This window comes from Anguilla rostrata, chromosome 1 (assembly GCF_018555375.3).
Source record: "Anguilla rostrata isolate EN2019 chromosome 1, ASM1855537v3, whole genome shotgun sequence".
Taxonomy (NCBI): domain Eukaryota; kingdom Metazoa; phylum Chordata; class Actinopteri; order Anguilliformes; family Anguillidae; genus Anguilla; species Anguilla rostrata.
This window is the reverse complement of record NC_057933.1, coordinates 82,521,228-82,538,895: the sequence shown is the minus strand read 5'-3', so window position 1 is coordinate 82,538,895 and position 17,668 is coordinate 82,521,228. Positions and strand designations below refer to the sequence as shown.

At 39.5% G+C, this 17,668-nt stretch overlaps 1 protein-coding gene and 1 long non-coding RNA gene across 2 annotated transcripts in view; both read right to left on the bottom strand.

Moving 5' to 3' along the window:
* The window catches only part of LOC135239228 (B-cell receptor CD22-like), a 37,538-nt gene extending 20,609 nt beyond the window's left edge, over positions 1-16,929 (bottom strand). The window contains exons 1-6 of the mRNA XM_064307758.1: positions 16,575-16,929; positions 14,463-14,801; positions 14,142-14,360; positions 13,487-13,735; positions 12,841-13,110; positions 11,455-11,718 (exon numbers count right to left, since the gene is read on the bottom strand). Of these exons, the coding sequence (XP_064163828.1) occupies positions 11,455-11,718; positions 12,841-13,110; positions 13,487-13,735; positions 14,142-14,360; positions 14,463-14,801; positions 16,575-16,617 (1,384 nt within the window). The 5' untranslated portion in view covers positions 16,618-16,929. The remainder of the gene's footprint in view (positions 1-11,454; positions 11,719-12,840; positions 13,111-13,486; positions 13,736-14,141; positions 14,361-14,462; positions 14,802-16,574) is intronic.
* On the bottom strand, positions 8,492-9,561 carry LOC135238232 (uncharacterized). Its single transcript, XR_010325055.1, has 3 exons — positions 9,527-9,561; positions 9,126-9,207; positions 8,492-8,516 (listed from the first exon to the last, which is right to left on the bottom strand). It is a non-coding gene; the product is annotated as an uncharacterized LOC135238232 (long non-coding RNA).
* Positions 16,930-17,668: the final 739 nt, after the last annotated feature.

Below are 17,668 nucleotides of genomic sequence, written 5' to 3'. Positions count from 1 at the left end.
CAGGTACCCGGGCACTGGGGGTTGGCATGCTTTGCGGTGGGTCACTGCTCCCTCCTTTTCCCAGGGGGGGCTGATATAGACCTCTTGGGATCAAAGAAAAATAACGGGGTTGGTTTTATATAGTCCACATTCTCTGCCACACAGTAGTATTCTACTGCATCTTGCAGTGTGATGGTTTTAATGGTATAACTCTGGTCTGATCCTCTCCATTGGGACACAGCTCTATTACTCTTAAACCAGGTGTATCTGTGCACTGGTGGGTTGGCATCGCTGCTGCAGGTCAGAGTCACTGAACTGCCCTCCACTATTTCACCAGAGGGGTGCACTGATACTGAGACTCTCTTCGGAGGATCTGAAAGATAAAATAACAGGTCATGCAGTTTTATATAGATCTCACACTTACCTCAGTTAAAGTATGTTTCCTTTTCCTCAATGTTTCCAATATGTCATTTTGTTTGACTGCTATTATTGCAATGCCATCTTTCTTTCAATTTTTTGAATTAACTTAATCCGATATTGTTTCTAAACATTATAACTTCCATTTCCTAATCATTATCTGCAGGTTGCTCTTCGTCCCAGTTCTCATGTCTTTTAAAGGTACATTTCAACCTTTACACCTGAGTGAGAAGAAGAAATACAATAACACAATATACTGAGATATTCAACAAGGGGGGCAGCCCTTTTTAATCTGTTGCCCAGGGGGGGCAACAGATTAAAATTGTATTTCATAACAACTTACATTACGTTGTTATGAAATATTCGGTTGTCATTCCGTTTTAAATTACTACCGCTGGTTTTGTGATAGGGGATGAATACCGCATGGGGGCCCCCTGGTGGCCACGGGGACCCTAAGCAGCCGCTTAGTTCGCTTATGCCTCGGGCCGGCCCTGCATGCATTATTTCCCAGTAAAACAGAAGGTGGGCAGACACTCACATTTCACATTGACTGCAGGGGAACTGACTCCTCCTGTAGCACAGGAGTAAAGATCTGTATCATCAGTGCTGGCTAAATTGAGGGAGTATTCATTTTCATAGGGCACAGCTATTCCATTCTTGTACCAGGTAAAGGTAGGGCTGCCACTCAAAGTGCAGGTGCTGCTACAGGTCAGTGTTACACTCTGTGCCTCATTCTCTGTCACTTTCACCTGAAGACCTGCACACAAGAATCAACATGATAAAAAGACCATTCTGTTTCTATTAGAAAATGATTAGGAGTATTGCCAGTTCATAGTACATAAAGCAAGTTCAGAATTACCTGTAACTGTCAATGAGACTCCAGGCAGACCAGTATAGTTTCCATCTTGGCTGTAAGTCAGGAACCTGAAGCGATATAATGCTGAATCACTTTCTTTCAGTTGGTTTATTCTGAAAGTGCAGTCACTGTGCTTATTCCCCAGGTACTCCACACGGTCAGAGTACTCTGGGTCCTGGGACAGGTCCTCAGGCTCCTGTGGCTTGTTCCAGTGAATAAACCAGAATGTTCTCTGCACTGTGTGAGATGTGGGATATGAGTAAGTGCAGCTCATGTTTACTGAAGACCCCTTTAAGGCACAGATTCTCTCAGGGGTGTAAGTCACTCTCCATCCCCTCTGGCTCAGCACACCTGAAAAACACACACACACACACACACACACGCACACACACACACACACATTTAAAACACAGATGTGTTGGCAACATGACAGATAAGGGATTCAATTAACAAAACTTTAAAACTACTGCACCTAATACAGTACATCAATAATTGTGGCCTGGACATGTTCTAGAGGCAGGGTGATGCCTGTGGTTGGTTTTGTTGATGTTATTTCGGACCTTCCCATTATTATATATATATTTTTGTTTTTTTTCAGTGATATAAGAATTTGCAGATTCAAACAAATTAACTGCATAATATTTTGTCCCTCTGTTAGCTATTTCAATACTAACTGATATCAGTAGACGTCAGTAGCCGCCAATAAATGTGAGATTCACAGGCACAGGAAGTCTTGCTTAGTAACAGGCTTTGCTAGAAAGTAGCATTAAGCTAAGCAAGTTAAGAGCGAGTGTTTGCATACACTCTCGGCTGAAAACTGTTATGTTTTGCTAACAGTGAAAATGAACTGTTTTTATTAAAACATGTGGACCAAAATACTTTTTCACCATTCTGATGCAATATGCACAATCAACAGCTCCGATCATTTCGTAAAGCCAGATATTTATATCATGCCTCTGTCTCAGTTTTAAAGCTGAGTGTGAAGAGGAACTTCTTATAAGTTCTCTCTTTTGCACTTCTCTCTTCAGATGAGAGATGTTGCACTACTCTAAACTAATGTACTGTAGAATATAATTTTATAGAAATTATATACATTCCTTAAAGCAATTTAAATGTATTCGATTTTGCTGCTGATTGAGATAATGAAGAGAGACTAATAATTAGGAACACATGCAGATAAATGCTGTATATGTTGAAGACTGAAACATCAGAACTACATTTGGAAAAAAAAAACACAAACAATTTACCTGACACAGAGAGGACGATTCCCAACAAGGAATTGAAGAGCATGGCTGCATCAGATTGAAAATATTTATCCAAATACACATATACAGGTCTTGATTATTATTTACACTGTGAAAATGAATGGCAGAAACAAAGACTATCAGAGGATTCTATTTATTAGCAAAAAATACCAGACTAACAAATGCTACAAAAGCGCACACAGTGAGTTTGTGCTGCTAATGTCCCTAAATATGTTTTTTATGAAGAGCTCACACAGTCCAGACAGCAAAGACTCAGACAGGATGCTACTTGACAATTGATATTTTTATGGAAGAAACAGCAATCATTTCTAGTCTGAAAATACATTTTATTTTTTGATTTATCCCAGTTCACTCTTGTTGCACCACAAAATATTGTGACATAGTTTTGATTAAATTAAATGATATGATGATGCACTTACCAGGAGAGAGTTCTGATCTGGCCTCAGTGCTTTGCTAATGAGCCATTAGTATAAAACAGCCTTACAGACAGAGCAGTGTTTCTGAATATGATCGGAAATAAAATGCTTCACACTAAATATAAATTAGAATGTGCTGATGCAGATCTGACTTCCCCTTTTTCAAGTCATGCACATTTGAAAAGTTAACTGATAAAAATGGCAGAACAAACGCGGTCATTAGCTTTGCATCTGGTCAGGACTAACTGTACATTTTTAAAAGGCTGGGTAACTCCATTCTCTTATTGAGATTCAGATTCCAATATGAATATCAATGACAACAGCTGCTCTTAATCCCAATCAATTGCAATTATGTTTATTTTGGATATTATAAAATAAACATAACAATTCTGCTTACAAGCATAATTCCTGATCCATTTTGACATATGCAATAATGAAATCAAACTTTGCATTTGTAAATATTCCTGAATCCACACGCTCTATAAGACAGACATGCTGACGTGCACACTTCAATGCACACGCATGCACACGCATGCACACGCATGCACACGCATGTAAACAGCATGGCGTAAGGCCGTGGGTGAGTGCTTCGTCGTTGCCGTGTTTCTGTAGCGTGAGCAAATACTCGGAAACAGCCAGCCAGCACAGGGATTCCTCCTTTGACTTGTTCATTTCTTGGAAATGTGCGGACGCGCTATAACTACTATAACCTGCAATACATCACTGCTTATCGATCACTCTTAACACTCTCTGGAAAGCTGACTACCTTCCCTCCAACAAAAATACCTGAACAACACTCCCCTGTCTCTGTGCCTTTTTCTGTGCCCCCCCCCCCCCCACTTTGCACCACTCCCTCTCTCTACACTTACAGAGGCCTTCCCAGTCCACAAACCATTTAAATGGGTGCAGCAGTTCAATCACACATCTCACATAAGCACATGTATAAATTCACTTGAGACCTTTATTCCATTCACTGATGTGCAATTAATACAGACATTGTTTCTGTTTTTTTTTTTTAAAAAAAAGCATCTCTGTCTGTTCCCAAATGAATTTTGTCTTTATTTGAGATCTTGAAAAACAATAACAAATAAAAATATGCATCCAGCTGCATGTGCATGACTGAATTAAAACATCTGTGACTGCATTGGCAATGTGAACTAAAGCTACAAGCAGGAAACTATCTGCTAATGCGTACATTGTTGCTAAGGTCTGGGGCTTGTCCTATTCCAATACATGTACAGTATAAACAGTCTGTAAAACAGAAGATCTTAATATTAATTAGTCTGCAAAAGGTGTGATAGGCATCAGGCACAGGTAAACACTCTTAGGTTCAGGAGCCCCATACAAAAAACCATTACCTAAACCAGATTACTTAATTCAGCTTCGCAAAAGATCTTGGGGGAAATCGATCTGAAACTCTCAGACAGGACTCATGTACAGCAGTAATAGTGCCATCTACAGGCAGAAAAGGTGCACTGCATTCATCTCTCCTCCTGAGGTTAATTTCACTGCCACAAACAGAATGTTTAACCTACTTGAATCTGGGTGTTATAGTTTATTATTATTTTTTTTTCTATTTTTTTTTTTTTTACAGTTTATAAAAGATATATTTTCTATTTATTTCATTTAACTCAATGTGGTGCAGGTCTCACTCCGTACTAAAACATAAATGACAGTACTGATGGCATCATTTGCTAAATTTTTCCACTGGGTTCCTTACCCATCCTGTGTCTGCTATATATACATATAACACCTAGAGTACACGGTTTACTTACAAAATTCTTCAAGCATAGGTTAATTTTGTTTGTTTCATTAAATGATTGTTAAAAAATTCAAAGTATGCTCTGAATTCTAACGTTTAGCAATACAAAAAATAAACACTAAGAATGTGAAAAACAAATTCACCTCATGTGAATTTATACTCTAGATGGGATCAGTTCAGTAATAAGCATAATATAATCACAAAATGTGCACAGGAATGTCATAATAATGTAAATGTTATACAAGTATTAATAAAAAATTTTAAAAAATTGAATTATATATAAAGCTCAATTCTCTAGTATATTTGGCCAACGAATACATTCAGCAATGATAATGGTTTTCAGTCACCAACATCTTGATAATACTTTGTGTACAATATGAAGACATGAGCTGTTATGCATGTAAATGTTGATAGAATGCCAAAGGAATGATCCATTCTGAGTACATCTTTGCAGACCCAATAACCACAGTCATCCTGGTCATGTGACAAAGGCACAGTCATGTGACCTGAGTTCATGAGGAGAGTTTATGTTCACTAGTTTTAATAAATACTCTTAAATGTATTATCCAGTGAAGGAAATGTTTGGTTCATACCGCTTGAGGATTACTTTGCAGACAATTTGCTGTTTAAAGTTCAAGGAAAAACACAGGAAATGCTCACACATTAAAAGAAATGTCCAAATTTACATTGAATAACCAGCATTGGTCCACAGTTTATGAAGCAAGATATCTTGCTGGTTTATTTTCACATGTCCAGTTTTCGAAGTGTGCTGTAGAGAACACAGTCTTCCTTTACGGATGGGGCTGGTGGCCTGCATGGAGAAAACAGTGCATTTAGTCTCTATTAAAGTCACAGACATTCTCATTCTCATTTAAGTCAATCCTGCCTGAGCCTTTATCACATTTAGACACACCTTGCAACATGAAGCACAAGCAGAAGCTTTAGCCACAGAATAGTTATCTGGAATTTTGGAAAACATTACATCAGTGTGATGTCATAGGCTGAGGTCACAAGGCAGGGAGATGAAAAGAGAAGAAAGTTGACAAGCAGAACAAACCAAATGATGAATCTAGATCAGCGGAACATCCAGTCCTCGTGTTACCACGTTGTTCTTTTGACCAGGCAGAGAAGTTCTTAACAAAGCAGCAGCGAGAGATTACAACATTTTAAAATACTTGAACAGGGCTTTGGGACTGCAACAAACAAACAACCAAAATATAGAAATAGTGTGCATCAAGGCAACACCCGGTCCTGCAAACATATCAATATATAAACTGTTACAGGTGTACTGCAAAGTATTGGAATCTCAGAAATGCATATTTGCATTTTTCTCTGAAATGCTCATTTGTATTTTGTGTCCAGGGTTTGTTTTGTTGATGCTTACATGTCCAAATGTCATTAATTTCTAATATTGTACACGCTGATGATAGAATCTAAATAATTCTTTATGTTTTTTTCCAATATAAATCACAGCACAACCATCTCAGCTCTCCCCAGTGAGACACTCTGGTCTGTCCAGTGAGACACTCTGGTCTATTAATCAGTGAGAAGCTCTGGTCTATCCAGTGAGACACTCTGGTCTATCCAGTGAGACACCCTGGTCAATCCAGTGATGCACTCTGGTCAATCCAGTGAGACACTCTGGTCTATCCAGTGAGGGTCGTTCTCCTGCTGACTCCATAGAGGCCTCGTCTGGCTCCAGTCAGAGAAAGCAATCTATGATAAAAGCTGCTGGAGAGAGATAATAGACCTGACACAGCGACAGTCAGCACAGGTAGTATAAAGGTGGGATATTCTCACCTGGGGGCAGCACTGGAGGGGCGGAACTGGATGCTGGCGTACTGAACACCCTCCTCACACTGGGGGAGTGGCTTTTGAACAGTGGAGGGTAGAAGCTCATCCTGGTTGTGGGTGTTAGCGGGCTGAACAGAGGAGTAGAGGGGAACTTCACCGTCGTCTCTGTCCGTACCCTGTGTTCCAGTGTGACTCATTGCCATCCCTGAGACGTTGCCAAAAATGGGGCTTTTATTCCCCTGCAGGGTAAAGAAAAGAGGCAGGAGAAGGATGGGAAAGTTCCACAGAAAGGTCCTGTTCATTTCAGTGAGCTCCTCAGAGCTGGAGTGAGCTACTCGCCCCCATTAACTCCAAAACATGCATTTAACCTGATATAAAAAAATCAGCTAATGACTCAATGTTTTATTTTCAAATACATGCCATCAGTAGTGAAATATCAACTGAACCAGACATACAAATGTAATACACTTAATACGATTTATTTTGTCTCTAACATGACCACTTTTACAGTGGGTTTTCATAAAATATTGGAAAGATTTCACACTGAAATGCTCTATTCATTTCAAAGCATATATTTTCAATAACCAATAGCAATAAACCTTCATCACAACAATAATCTCTGTGTATTTATTCCATGAAATCAGGTGAATACTGTCATCCTGCGTTCCTGTTTGCGTTTTCCCTGTTGGGCCGCCAGATGGCGGCACTCCTGTTTTGTGTCCTGCTCCCCCTGTGTTAATTGTATGATTGTTTCCAATTGTCTAATCATTGTTTTCTGGCTGTCTCGTTTTCCCTTCCCCTTCCGTGGCCTGATTGTTCATGGTGCCCTCCTGTGTCTCGTCAGTGTGGTCTATTTAAGTTGCCCTCTTCCTTGACTCAGGTGCTGGATTCTTGTGGTATGTCTGCTTGTTCTGTGCTCCCCTCCTCAAATCTGCTCCATGCGTTCCTGTCTATGTTCTGGTTTCCTTGTGTTTGTTCCCTACTTGCGTATGTTTCAGACCCTTTGTACCTGCCTGCGTTTTTTACCTGCTTGTGGTTCGTTCTGATTGTTTGTTCGTAATCCATGTGTTCGTGCCTATCCCTTGGTGTCCTGGTGTTTTTGGAATTTTTTCATTTTCTTGTTCCCGTGTTCCTGAGATCTGTTTTGTTCCCGCCTATGTTTTTGACCGGTTTGTGTTTCTTACTTTGTTTCCGCTTGTGTGTTTCTGTGCGTTTCTGCCGTTTGTTTTCTGTACTAGTGTAGTTCTGTTTATTTTTTGTTCCTAAGAATATTTTGAGTTTGTTGTTTTGCCCTTTGTGGCCTTGCCTGTTCCCTGTTTGTGTTTGCCTTTTTGTGTTAGTAAAATCTTTGTTAATTTTCCCTTTTTGAGTTTCGTGTTTTCCTTCCCCCACTCTGCGCCTGGGTCCCAGCACCCGTACTGTCACAGAATACAACACAAAGTGCAAGTCATTCTCCCTGACTCTGTATGTAATGAACAGATTATTACATGCACATAAGCTGAATTGTACAGTGTAGCATGTTACTGTCACATACTACAAACCCATTTTAGAAACCGAAACTGTCCTTTACAGGAGAATACACATAATTAACTCTGGATCAATTTCCATTAAGCATGTCAACGCACAGAAAAATGACACGGAGAAGATCATAACTTCTGTACATAATCTAATAAACCTTCAAGGCCATATGGCACACACTGCTATGCTTTCTACCTATTTGTAAGAAAGGTGCTATGTAAATAAATAAATCATGTCTTATGATTACTGTTATAAAGCATTATGAGTGTTAAACAGTCTTCATAACTCTAATTATACTGTATTATGAGCAGACTATAGGGCATTATAAGTTGTATATAATGCATTATAGACACGCATCATAGAAAGTGTTATTGAATTTCAGTTTGCTTAAACAATGTATATAAATAAAATAATATTATACCCATAGATAAATACATGTATGTATATATGCAGACTGATTTCATTAACTCACCTGCCTGTCTCCTGTCTCATTTGTTGATTTTCTCCTCCTGATTATTCAGAAAAAAATAATGAAAAAAAAAAAAAAAAATTTACTTTCAGACACATCTTTAAACAGCCCCCTCTTGTGCAAACAACAATTTGCATTTGTTTGAATGATGTGTATTGCTGAGGTAATAGTGCCCATGTATGTGTATATTTTTTATTATTCAGATGTTATTAGGTCACAGGAAGTGAGCCTGAATTATGAGAGGCTTCTTCCTGCCCAGTAAATGTAGTTAAGCTTTATTCAAACCAACACTGGAGCTCAAGGGCAAATTGATGCGTTTGTCATGACCACATTATGGCCTGCAACTGTCCACATGATTCATATTAAGAACAAGCTTATCATAAAGGTTTGTTAAACTTATTGAGACACTAAAATGCATCAGTCAGGGTTCATGAAAGGTTCACATCGAAATAAAACAAAATGACTAATAATGCAGTGGTCTAAGCACTACTCAGGCATTAGAGGGGGGATATGGCATCAGCATGATGTAATGCAGTTAGTGCACGACAACAACATTTTACAGAAATGTGCATTTGTTTTAAACTGAGAGTCTAATCAGAAATGATTTCCAATTGAGTGACTACAAGCCGACTCATTTTCAGCCACGTACCTCACGCACACAACACCCAGAAACACAAGAGCCAAAATGGCAGCCACTCCCACAGCTGCAGCCGCGATCAGTGACTGACCTCCTAAGCAAAGTCAGAGAGATGTAGCCCTGTCAGTTATGCTATAGTAGTGTTCATTTCACAACAAGCCTCACCAATGTCTGTAAGGTGAAAATTTATAAATGCATAAATATACCCATCTGTACTTATCTTTGCTAGAACTTACTGTACATCTGAATTTTAAGCAACATGGGCATGGTGACACTTTTTGTGACACTGCTCTATCATCTATTGTGATCCATTTCAGATCCTAGCCTCTGTATCATGTTCAGCATTGCTTTGTAGCCTCAGGATCATAATCAGTATCACATTAAATATTGTATCAAATATGTTCTGGTCCTACTTTGCACTGTGACATGTAGAGCAGAAGCATTCTGAGCTCCAAGTCTGTTCTGTGCCTCACAGAAGTACTGTCCTCTGTTCCAGGATCTAAAGTTAGAAAAGTTCAAACTCTGTCCAGATCCTGCCAGCCAGAATCCAGTGTCATTCTTCTTATACCAGGTGTAACTCTGCACTGGTGGGTTAGCATCACTGCTGCAGGTCAGAGTCACTGAACTGCCCTCCACTATTTCACCAGAGGGGCGCACTGATACTGAGACGCTCTTCGGAGGATCTGAAAGAGAAAATAACAGGTCCTGCAGTTTTAAAGAAAAGTCAAACTTAGGTGTTCTTGGGAGCAATCTAAAATCATTAGAAAAATGTTCTCAATTCCATATAATTTCTCACTCACTGTGTTGCATGTCAAAACACTAGCAGAGACATTTATTTCAAAGTAATGTTTATAATGGAACTAAAATCTCACAATGTGATGTGGAGGAGTGGTGTAGTTAGGGCGCCATCTGCAGGTGAAGTGGGAGCAGTATGGCTGGCTAACAACCATGCCTGTTTGGAATTATAATTGATTGGTAATGGTTTATATGCTCTGCCTGCAGTGAGACCGGGGTGCTGGAATGAGAGATGCACATGGGAGCGGCATGCCATCTAATCCCCATCCTTATCCTGTGTGTTTTGTTTTGTTTTTGTTTCCGTGTTTTTGGTATTGAGCGCACAATAAAGCCTTGGTGCCCCTAAAAACGACGGATTGTGTGGTTTGTGGGGAAAAAGACTGCAGAACCTGTTACAGTAAACATCCCAGTATATCACGCTATGTAACAAAATGAACTGGATATACTGTAGCTTTTTATGGTAGTTGGAAAATGACACAACAGAATCAAGTTTTCAAAAGTGACAGAAGTATTTTGATATGTCTTTTTAGCATCTTCATAAATAATGATAATTTCATTTTTTGAACAGCAGCATGTAGTACCTTTCTTGCCCTTTGCAAACTCAAAATGACTACACGTTTTACCGAAGACATGTCAATATGATCAGACTCATCATTGTATGATAATGTAATTATAACTGATTTCTCCTCCACTGGCCAGTGTGACTGCTTTACTCAGTGTCTTACTGCTGTGAAGTTACCCAAAGACACTCAGGAGATATTGACTCTCTGCTCTGTGTGTCTGAAGCTGAGATGCACTGATATACTCACACTGCACATCAAGACGTTCAGAAGAAGATCTGTTTGTCCCAATCACATTCTCTGCCACACAGTAGTATTCTCCTGCATCCTGCAGTGTGATGTTTTTAATGGTGTAACTCCATTCTGATGTTCTCCATAGGAATTCAGAATGCCGAACTCCAGTTTCATTCTTCTTATACCAGGTGTATCTCTGCACTGGTGGGTTGGCATCGCTGCTGCAGGTCAGAGTCACTGAACTGCCCTGCACTATTTCACCAGAGGGGTGCAGTGATAATAAGATGCTCTTAGGAGGATCTGAAAGAGAAAATAACAGGTCCTGCAGTTTTATATAGATCTCACACTTACCTCAGTTAAAGTATGTTTCCTTTTCCTCAATGTTTCCAATATGTCATTTTGTTTGACTGCTATTATTGCAATGCAATCTTTCTTTCAATTTTTTTGAATGAACTTAATACGACATCGTTTCAAACATAATAACTTCCATTTCCTAATCATTATCTGCAGGTTGCTCTTCTGCCCTGTTCTCATGTCTTTTAAAGGTACATTAAAGTACAACTCCACATTTTACTGCACCCACAATAAATGTATGAATGCATATTACTATAAATGATCCAGTTTTTCATTTCAATTGAAGATCCCAAAATCTCAATCTGTCTGATAATGGAATGCTTGTTCTCTCAGAAGAATCTCTTGGTTCTTGTGCATAAATGAATGCAAAATACACAAATGAGACCTCAAACACTCACATCTCACACTGAGAGTCACGGCGGGGGAAACAAGATGCTGATTGCTTCTTACTGCACAGGAGTATCTGCCCGTATCTTCACTTCTGGCTGTGAAGGTAAGGTTTCTGTAGTTCTGGGAGAACCTGTAGTCGCCAGTCAGAAGCTGCTCATTCTTGTACCAGATGAAGCTGTTGCTCTCAGTCAGGTGAGTGCAGGTTGCTGTACAGGTCAGTTCCACTGTCTCTCCCCCTGACACTGTGTCTGAATTTATATCCACCTTCAAACCTGAGTGGATTAAAAAAGAAAATAGAATGTAACTCAACACATTTCTATTCTGCATTAGAATATCCGGCAAGGTGATAAAAATGATTTTTATAACGGACATAATGTGCACTAATAATATCAATAACACAAGGAAACATGAGCAGAAAGTTTATGGCCACTAAGAGGATTAGGGCCATGCGTTGCTTGTGCCAAAATGCTTGTTTTGTTATTTTTGTACAGTGATGGTAAGTACTTTGTTACTGTACTTATGTAGGATATTGGAAACTTTGTACTTTTTCTGAGTATGAACAATATTGGCAACTTTCACTTCCTACTCTACTACATCGATAAAAAAATTATGTACTTTTTAATCAAATACATTTCTATTGACAACTGCCATTACTTGTTACATTTCTTGTAGTTGGCCGTCAGCCGAATTTTCTCTGGATTGGCTGGCATAACGTGGTGAAAACATTCAGTCATTTCCCCCGTTTCAAAAATAATTTGGGGGCTGATAGAGGGTGATACCGCCATCTATAGGGCATTGTATTATCTCATAAAAAACACGTTTTCAATGCACAAAAATGGCAAGTTACTCACACATACAAAGCACTGCCTATAACTCATTCATTCAAACTGGCTAAATCTAGGCCTGCCATTAAAAGTACTGATATCAAAATGATGCCAAGTTACTGTACTACAAACTATATAGGCTATCGTGCCTCCCCGAAATTAAAGAAGCTGTGTTCCAAAGCAATGCTGCGCAATGTTTTCTTAACAAAGAAGGCACAAGACAATTCAGACATGCCTGCCCCTTTTATCATCTGGCAATGTAGCACCTTACGCCTTTGCACTGTACAGAGATGTACGATGTTGTGCTTGGACAGCATGGTCGGACAGACCAATCCGCTTCCTGGGAGGACCGAATGCTACACTGTATTATTACAATGGAAATGTAGGTATAGAGCCTAGCCAATCAGAGATCAGAGGTTTTTGGATAAAGCATTATTATCCGACTGTATGTTCTTCTCCTTTTTTTTCTTAACAGACAGACTGCAACATTCAGAAATATGTGCATAGGCTATTTTCACTGAAGATGCTGCCCATCCAAGACATTCTAAATGACAGTACAGAATTACTCACACAGCACTTTGAGATTTATATGAGATAACCAGTCTGTCCCAATCGCATTCTCTGCCTCACAGTAGTATTCTCCTGCGTGCCAGGTGTTGATGTTATTAATGGTATAACTCCGTTCTGATGCTCTCCATGAGAATTCAGATCCAATCTTCTTATACCAGGCGTATCTCTGCACTGGTGGGTTGGCATCGCTGCTGCAGGTCAGAGTCACTGAACTGCCCTCCACTACTTCACCAGAGGGGCTCACTGATACAGAGGTGATTATAGGAGGATCTGAAAGAGAAAAGGTTTACTGTACAGTTCAAAATAAATTCAAGTTCATTGTGAATAATATAAAATAAAATAATATTTGACAAAAAATTAACACATTAAACATTCTCATATGTCTGTAAAGATAGACAATAGAATAGACAATGTGATTCTAATGCAGTCTTTCCAACGAGGGTATTTTTGGAATGAACTTACTCTGACATCGTTTCTAAACATAATAACTTCCATTTCCTAATCATTATCTGCGGGTTGCTCTTCTGCCCTGTTCTCCTGTCTTTTAAATGTACATTAAAGTACAACTGCATCACCGCTTTTTCAATATGAGTAACAAATGAGACTCAGTAAAGTAAAATAAATGAGATTGTCCTCAAACACTCACAGAGAGTCACTGCTGGGGAAACAAGATGCTGATAGCCTCTTACTGCACAGGAGTATCTGCCCGTATCTTCTCTTCTGGCTGCAAACTTTATATAGGACTGGTAGAACCTGTAGTCGCCAGTCAGAAGCTGCTCATTCTTGTACCAGATGAAGCTGTTGCTCTCAGTCAGGTGACTGCAGGTTGCTCTACAGGTCAGTTCCACTGTCTCTCCCCCTGACACTCTGTCAGAAATGATTTCTGCCTTCATACCTGGGTGAAGGAACAAAATGCAGAAAGAAAAACATCCAGTTATTCAACCAACTTCTCACCCTCTTCTGCTCCTCCCTCAAAACCAGGTAAACTGTACTTTATACTTTTACTGTATAATATACATTCAATAGAGGTGATACTTTGATATTATACATTCATAAAGACATCATCATAACATCATAACATCATAACTTTGTAAAATCTGTCTTACATTACGTTGTTATGAAATATTCGGTTGTCATTCCGTTTTAAATGACTAACGCTGGTTTTGCGATAGGGGATGAATACCGCATGGGGGCCCCCTGGTGGCCACGGGGGTCCTAAGCAGCCGCTAAGTTCGCTTATGCCTCGGGCCGGCCCTGCATGCATTATTTCCCAGTAAAATAGAAGGTGGGCAGACACTCACATTTCACATTGACTGCAAGGGAAGTAACTCCTCCTGTAGCACAGGAGTAGAGATCTGTATCATCAGTGATGGCTAAATTGAGGGAGTATTTATTTTGATTGGACACAACTTCTCCATTCTTGTACCAGGTAAAGGTTGGGCTGCCACTCAAAGTGCAGGTGCTGCTACAGGTCAGTGTTACACTCTGTGCCTCATTCTCTGTCACTTTCACCTGAAGACCTGCACACAAGAATCAACGTGATAAAAAGACCATTCTGTTTCTATTAGAAAATGATTAGGAGTACTGCCAGTTCATAGTATATAAAGCAAGTTTAGAATTACCTGTAACTGTCAATGAGACTCCTGGATGGCCAGTATATTTTCCACCATAATGGTTGGTCAGGAACCTGAATCGGTATGTTCCTGAATCAGTGTCTCTCAGTTGCTTTATTCTGAAAGTGCAGTCACTGTTCTTATTCCCCAGGTACTTCACACGGTCAGAGAACTCTGAGTCCTGGGATAGGTCCTGTAGACTGTTCCAGTGAACAAACCAGAATGTTTTCTGCACTGTGTGAGATGTGGGATATGAGTAAGTGCAGCTCATGTCTACTGAAGACCCTTTTAAGGCACAGATTCTCTCAGGGGTGTAAGTCACTCCCCATTCCCACTGGCACAGAACACCTGAAAAACACACACACACACACACAGACACACACACGCACATACACACACACACACACACACACACACACACAAATTTAAAACACAGGTGTTGGCAACATGGCAGATAAGGGATTCAATTAACAAAACTTTGAAACTACTGCACCTAACTTATATAGTACATCAATAATTGTGCCTTAGATATGTTCTGGAGGCAGGGTGATGCCTGTGGTTGGTTTTGTTGATATTTTGGACCTTCCCATTATTATATATATATTTTTGTTTTTTTGTTTTTTTCAGTGATATATAAATTTGCTGCAAAATTAACAAATTAACTGCATAATCTTTTGTCCCCCTGTTAGCTATTTCAATAGTAACTGACATCAGTAGACGGCAGTAGCCGCCAATAAATGTGAGATTCACAGGCACAGGAAGTCTTGCTTAGTAGCAAGCTTTGCTAGAAAGTAGCATTAAGCTAAGCAAGTTAAGGGCGAGTGTCTGGGTACACTCTCGGCTGAAAACTGTTATGTTTTGCTAACAGTGAAAATGAACTTTTTTTATTAAAACATGTGGCACCAAAATACTTTCACCATTCTAAGAATGCAACATGTACAATCAACAGCTCCGATCATTTTGTAAAGCCACAGATATTTATATCATGCCTCTGTCTCAGTTTTAAAGCTGAGTGTGAAGAGGAACTTCTTATAAGTGCTCTCTTTGTTCCCCTCTCTCTTCAGATGATAAATGTTGCACTACTCTAAGCTAATGTACTGTAGAACATTATTTTATAGAAATTATATACATTCCTTAATGGAATTTAAATGTATTCACTTTTGCTTCTGATTGAGATAATGTGTCACGGTACGGGTAGAGGGGACCCAAACGCAGAGGGGAAAAAAACACGAACTCAAAAGGGAAAATTAACAAAGATTTTACTAACAAAAAGTGCAAACAACCAGGGAACAGACAAGGGCACGAAGGCCAAAACAAACTCAAAAAATATCGAAATAAAACAGAAAACAAGTCGAACTCACAAACACGGGCAGGGCAGGGCAGAACACGGACAGGGCAGAACACGGGAAGGCAGAGCACAAGGAAAGGTAAAACAAAACACAGGCAGGTAGATATGGTGAAAACAAACAGATGTCGGGAACAAACACAAACAATATCTAATGAAACAACAGGAACTCAAAAACACAGGCAGGACAGAGTACAAGTGGAACAAACACAAACAGGTCACAAACACAGGCAGGTACAAAGGGTCTAAAACATACGCAAGTTGGGAACAAACACAGGAACAAAGGAAATGCAGAAACTCAAAAAAACACTAGAAAGCCAAGAACAGGAACACATGAACAGAAAACAAGTCGAACTCACAAACACGGGCAGGGCAGAACATGGACAGGGCAGAACACGGAAAGGCAGAGCACAACAATCTGACATAACCACAAGGAACCAGCACCTGAGTCAAGGGAGGGGGAAACTTAAATAGACAGGGGTAACAAGACACAGGTGAACTCAAAAAACAATCAAACCAGAAGGAGGGGATAAGACACAGTTGGGAACAATGATGGGATAACGAGACAAGCCAATAATACAATTAACAGGGGGGGAACAGGACACAAAACAGAAGTGCCGCCATCTGGCGGCCCAACAGGGAAAACGCAGACAGGAACACCGGAACATGACAATAATGAAGGGAGACTAATAAATAGGAACACATGCTGATAAATACTGTATATGCAGACTGAAACATCAGAACTACATTTGTGAAAAAAAATACAAACAATTTACCTGACACAGAGAGGACGATTACCAACAGGGGTTTGAAGAGCATGGCTGCATCAGATTGAAAATATTTATCCAAATACACATATACAGGTCTTGATTATTATTTACACTGTGAAAATGAATGGCAGAAACAAAGATTCTCAGAGTATTCTATTTATTAGAAAAAAATACCAGACTAACAAATACTACACAAGCGCACACAGTGAGTTTGTGCTGCTAATGTCCCTAAGTATGTTTTTTATGAAGAGCTCACACAGTCCAGACAGCAAGGACTCAGACAGGATGTTACTTGACAGTTGATATTTTTATGGAAGAAACAGCAATCATTTCTAGTCTGAAAATACATTTTATTTTTTGATTTATCTTCTTGCACCACAAAATATTGTGACATAGTTTTGATTAAATTAAATGATATGATAATGCACTTACCAGGAGAGAGTTCTGATCTGGCCTCAGTGCTTTGCTAATGAGCCATTAGTATTAAACAGCCTTACAGACAGAGCAGTGTTTCTGAATATGATCGGAAATAAAATGCTTCACACTAAATATAAATTAGAATGTGCTGATGCAGATCTGACTTACTTCCTCTTTTTCAAGTCATGCACATTTGAAAAGTTAACTGATAAAAATGGCAGAACAACCGCAGTCATTAGCTTTGCTTCTGGTCAGGACTAACTGTACTTTTAATTTTTAAAAGGCTGGGTAACTCCATTCTCTTATTGAGATTCAGATTCCAATATGAATATCAATGACAACAGCTGCTCTTAATCCCAATCAATTGCAATTATGTTTATTTTGGATATTATAAAATAAACATAACAATTCTGCTTACAAGCATAATTCCTGATCCATTTTGGCATATGCAATAATGAAGTCAAACTTTGCATATGTAAATATTCCTGAATCCACTATAAGACAGACATGCTGACATGCACACTTCAATGCACACGCATGCACACGCATGCACACGCATGCACACGCATGCACACGCATGTAAACAACATGGCGTAAGGCCGCGGGTGAGTGCTTCGTCGTTGCCGTGTTTCTGTAGCATGAGCAAATACTCGGAAACAGCCAGCCAGCACAGGGATTCCACC